We start from the raw sequence: 5,485 nt of genomic DNA on the forward strand, positions 1-5,485 counted from the left end.
ACTGTTGCAATCTCATGCGATCTTAAGTGAGTAGGACATACACATTGAGATATGTCTCCTCAGACACCACAGACACCAGTCCAAGAAATGTTTTCTACCACGTGATATGTTAGGTGTGAGATCACAGTTTACTTTCACAGTTCACGTGTATCAGAAATTCAAAGTGTATATGTTAGGAAACATGTGTATATATAAATAAACAGACACAATACCAATAAATAGTCAATATTTATTTCAAAAAAGTAACGATGTTTTTATAATAGCTTTGCAAAATATAACGTTGTGTAAGTAAACAGTATCAAACATATTAACGCCTTTCACTCGATAATGTAAACGCAGCTAAACATTATATCCCGTTCATCTTCTGCTTCCGACACTGTCGTAATTCGACAACTTTCCCCCGTGACCTGCCATAGAACATTTACATTGAATCTACATGCATAGTTGACCAGTTAAGTGGCTACATGTTTTGAACTGTTGGTGATTATGTTAATCCCCGTTGGCCAGCAACATAGATCTAATATTCTTACAATAATAAGTCAGTACAAATGAAATATTCATGAAACAGCACCACAACGTCTGCAGGCACAACTCGCAGCTAATGGTATGCCTCCGACCCTCTCCAAGTAACATGAGCAGTAGGGATACTATAGCATTATGTATGCATCAACTGCCTGCAGTCGAACTCGGTCCTTCTGGACGTGAATAATTACGCACATGCACACACACACGCACACGCACAAGCACACACACGCACATGCACACACAAACACGCACAATGGTGCCAGCATCCAACAACAATAGTTAAATACTGTCTTTGGTACAAAAACAATGGCCGTAAAAGTGTCTGCTTAAAGTCTTAGACATGACGGCAGTGGACTAAGGTACATGCATAGTGAGAGCTCTTACTCCTCAGTCCAGGTAGCTTTAGACTCTTGGATCAACTGTATAGCACCAGGGATATAGACGTCTCTAGTATTGGTATTGCAAGGTTGTATGCAATCAGCGCTTGAGATCTGCGCGTCATCACGACGCATAGTCTGACGCATAGTTCGCAAGGTTGATGATGTCAGATTCTGTTGGATTTTCTGGCATCCAGATTTTAGCTGTCAGTTTGTTTTCTGTTGGTTTTGGTGTATTGTCATTTGACCATGACAAGGAGTGGCCAATCAATGTCGGACCGTCTTCGCAGTCATCATCTGTGAATGATAATCGCATAACAATAACAATAATAATAATAATTGAATGTTGAAAGAGGGGACTAGCACGCAACTACATCTATGAACGTAGAAATATTACATCGAAGCCAGGTCACAAGGTTACTGTATATGTGTATCATCCACTATTAGTATTATCATCAACTATCCAATATGTAATATTGGATATTTAGGAGATGATGATATAACCAAAGATAATGCTTTTTCTGGGTACTCAGTAAAAACACATATCTATGCCATTTAAGTCTGAAAAATACAACTGTCCCCTTGGACGTGTGTAGAGAGGTACACTAGATGAGCTATATGTTAAGACATTTCCTACCTGTGAACTGGCACCGTAGGATAACTTTTTCCTGACTCTTGTGATTCCTGGAATACTGAGAGTCCAAGCCGTAGTCATCGTAGGTTGTGACAAGGTCTCCTAGGTAGCCGATGTATCTGATGGCCAGTCGGAGCGTGTCGACCTTAGATAGACGCCTATCGGCGTTCACTGTTGCAGGGATACAAGTTCTCAGGTGGTCGAATGCATCATTTATGGATTTCATTCGACGACGTTCACGAAGATTTGCAGCCTTACGCTGTTGTACTTTCTTCACTGGAGCCTTTAGAAGTCGTCTATCGGATTGCAAAAAGTTATGGTTTTCTTGATCTGATTCATTTGAGCATGGTGAGCTGAGATCTTCACAATAGTCCATTGGCTCACAGAAATCCAGGAAATCATCCTCAAGGCTATAGAGGAAATTCTCCATCATCTTGACTAGTTGTGTCTGGTATGTCGCCTGTCTCTCATATAACTTCAAAGTCGTCTGCTGATAATCATAAGCAGACGTCCACGCGCTACCTTATTTTATACACCCGCCAATCAACTCTTAGCCACGTGGCTTGACTCCTCCCAAAAAGGCAATGACCAATCAGACAACGGCATTTTCACTCGCACGTGGGCAAGTGAGCGTGATAAGCCTTGTTTACCAATGACAAATAAATAATTCGTAAAGAGTTAGGGTTGTGCGCTGGCTTGGCGCGATGCCGCCATCTACCCAGGGTAGACACGGGTACTTGAGCGAGCGATCTCTCCGATACCAGCCCCTTTAATTTTAAGCGTCAGTGCGGATATCGTCTGAATGAAGACCGGGGCAGTCACAGCATTATACATTATGCATTACATGAACAACATCTGTTTTTTTACAAACATCATTCTATATCGGTGTTGTATTCTTTGTAACGAATTACGATATCAGTAGGACATGAATAAAATTTGTGTATTTTTTTGTATATCTTCCCGCTTTGTGCGTGACCCTATGCCGTGCACGCGTTGTACGTGCCGTGCACGCGACTGTGCCTCGTGGCGGTTCCGCCACAGCAAGAAGCTACCCGTCTGGTGATGTGTATATAACACACATTTATGGCATAATAAGAATGAAAATATGTCACCGTTAAGTGTGAAACGGATAAATGGGGTAGACTTTTGACTTGTTTAAATTTGTATTTTATGGTAATATACAAGAACCTGCGTGTCGGTGCAGGCATGGGTAGGCAACACGGAGAGGGTAACAGTGGCGCGCACACAATGAACGGGCTCAAATCTGCATTTTGTATCGCCGATGCATCTGACTCTGTGAAATTGCAATACAAGGAAACGCTATCTTATTATGTTGACAAAGTAATATTTAACTCGGACCTAAAACAGACATCAACACTGAAGTGATGGTTAAAACATGTCTGGCACAAGTCGCGATAGGGTTTGAATACAATATATCTAGTGTACGTCATGTATATAATACAATATATCTAGTGTACCTGAGGTGTAGTATACAATAAAAAATCTCGTGTACGTCGGGTGTAGAATATGATATATCTGGTGTTTCCCGGGTGTCTCGTGCACGTTTCTGTTTAGCTCTTACGTTAACGACGCACTCAGCAATATTCCATCTAATGACGGCGTTTTGTCAATAATCGAGTCTGGACTAGTGACTGACATCATGAGTATCGATCTACGCAATCATTGCGAGCGATGATATGCATCAACCAAGTCAGCGAGCCTGACACGCGATCCCGTTAGACGACTTTTACGGCAAGCATGTCTCGTGCACGTCAGGTGTAGAATATGATGTATCAAGTGTACGTCGTAAGTAGAATACAATATATCTAATGCACGTCAGTTGTAGGATACAATATATCTAGTGTACTCCGGGTGTAGAATATAATATATCTAGTGTACGTCAGATGGAGAATACAATATATCTAGTGTACCCCGGGTGTAGAATATAATATATCTAGTGTACGTCAGGTGGAGAATACAATATATCTAGTGTACTCCGGGTGGAGAATACAATATATCTAGTGTACGTCAGGTGTAGAATACAATATGTCTAGTGTACGTCAGGTGTAGAATACAATATATCTAGTGTGCCCCGGGTGTAGAATGTAATATATTTAGTGTACGTCAGGTGTAGAATACAATCTATCTACTGTACGCCCGGTGTAGAATACAATATATCAAGTGTACCCCGAGGGTAGAATACAATATATCTACTGTACGCCGGATGTGGAATACAATATTTCCAGTGTCAGGCATAGAATACAATATATCTGGTATACCCCGGGTGTAAAATACAATGTTTCCCGTGTACGTGAGGTGCAGGATACAATATATCTAGTGTACGTCAGTTGGCGCAATTCCATAAAAAGTGATCGGTTGTAGAACAAAACATATCTCGTGTTCCCCGGGTGTAAAATGCACAATATCTAGTGCACGTCAGGTTTGGAAGATAATATATATCTAGTGTACGTTGGATGCAGAATACAATATATAGTGTACGTCGGGGGTAGAATGCAACATATCTAGTGTTTCTCTGGTATAGAATATAATGTATCTAGTGTACGTTAGGTGTAGAATACAATATATCTTCTGTACGTCGGATGTTGAATACAATATATCAACTGTAATTTGGTAGTAGGCTACAATATATCTAGTGTACGTCGGATTTAGAATACAATATATCTAGTGTACGTCGGATGTAGAATACAACATATATAATGTACGTCGGATGTAGAATACAATATATCTAATGTATGGCGGATGTAGAATACATACAATAAAGTAAACGTTGGGAGTAAGTTACCTGTTATATACTTCATAGTGTAAGACGAAGTTTTCTGAAGTTGAAAAAAGTGAGTTTTTATTGCAGTGAACATTACACTTGATATTTCACTGTAGTGAACATAACACTTGGACGAAACTATTGTCTCACAAGAGTTACCTTCCCGTCACACATCTCCCTTCATCGTAACTTGTGGCTCGCCCGTTCACAAACTGCTGACTTCCTATTTACGTTAGTTTCACATTGACATGGCAAACTAATGACTCATTTATGAAGGGGGCACGGGTGGCCCAGGCGTCTAAGGCGCCGCGATTCGCTGTGCAGAGTTGCGTTCCTTGGGCACGCCAGAAACATATGATTGTGGGTTCGAATCCCGGTTCGCCCCGATTATGTTTCTAGGTTTGTCAGCACCATACCCGTGCTCGTGGGTTTCACCGAAGTGGTAAACGTCTAAGACCTGCATCACTTCGGGCTTTCCTCCCACATTAAGCTGACACGCCGTGATATAACTGGAATACTGTTAAAAACGGCGTAAAACCCAACTCACTCACTCACTCACATTTATGAAGTTAATATCGCTTCCTGCCTTTTGTTATTCTCTTGGAAATGTTTCAAAATAAACTGTAAATTTCTCATTTAACTCGTCAATCGAGACAGTTCGTTTCGCATAGCGACATTTTTGCTACTTGACCAGCGTGAATTCTTTCGCTTCCAACAACAGTCTCATATTTGAAGAATATCTTTTGCTATATGCTAATGAATTTTAATGACATCACATTTTTTTGCTACTCTTGTAAATCTTTTGAAGATTTTCGCAGTCGCACTTACAAGGGGTGGTGAAACGTCCCTGTATGTTAGGTACTGGGAGAATTTTCGTTTCAAGGTTTTACAATTGTAATGAAATAATTTAATTTTCCGGTAGACAACTACACAAAAAGTGTATAAAAATAAGATATTCCACGTGTTTCGTGAAACATCATATATCACTCGACACGTGTAATATCATGTATATATATCTACTGTACGTTGGGTGCAGATTACTATATACTACCATGACTGTTGTGACTTTTAACGTTATGTGTGTGGTAGTGAGGTACTTGTGCACTTTACAATGTGTCAGTTTGATAATGATGGGTTACTTGTGTGCAACTGGAGTGACCTCACAAT

The 5,485-nt window shown here is 40.5% G+C and overlaps 1 protein-coding gene across 1 annotated transcript; it reads right to left on the reverse strand.

Annotated features, from left to right (window-relative positions):
- Window positions 1–221: 221 nt before the first annotated feature.
- On the reverse strand, window positions 222–2,053 carry LOC124119870 (pancreas transcription factor 1 subunit alpha-like). Its single transcript, XM_046482535.2, has 2 exons — window positions 1,540–2,053; window positions 222–1,199 (listed from the first exon to the last, which is right to left on the reverse strand). The coding sequence occupies exons 1-2, from the start codon at window positions 1,967–1,969 to the stop codon at window positions 1,027–1,029; spliced, it is 603 nt and encodes a 200-aa protein (XP_046338491.1). The 5' UTR covers window positions 1,970–2,053; the 3' UTR covers window positions 222–1,026.
- Between the last annotated feature and the right edge of the window lie 3,432 nt (window positions 2,054–5,485).

This window comes from Haliotis rufescens, unplaced genomic scaffold (genome assembly GCF_023055435.1).
Source record: "Haliotis rufescens isolate VD_foot unplaced genomic scaffold, xgHalRufe1.0.p SCAF_10, whole genome shotgun sequence".
In the NCBI taxonomy this organism is placed as follows: domain Eukaryota; kingdom Metazoa; phylum Mollusca; class Gastropoda; order Lepetellida; family Haliotidae; genus Haliotis; species Haliotis rufescens.

Excerpts from the sequence above, each read along its gene's own strand:
- LOC124119870 (XM_046482535.2), bottom strand. The coding sequence starts at position 1,969 with ATGATGGAGAATTTCCTCTATAGCCTTGAGGATGATTTCCTGGATTTC. Across the intron at positions 1,200-1,539 it reads CCTACGGTGCCAGTTCACAG|ATGATGACTGCGAAGACGGT; the intron begins GTAGGAAATGTC and ends TATCATTCACAG.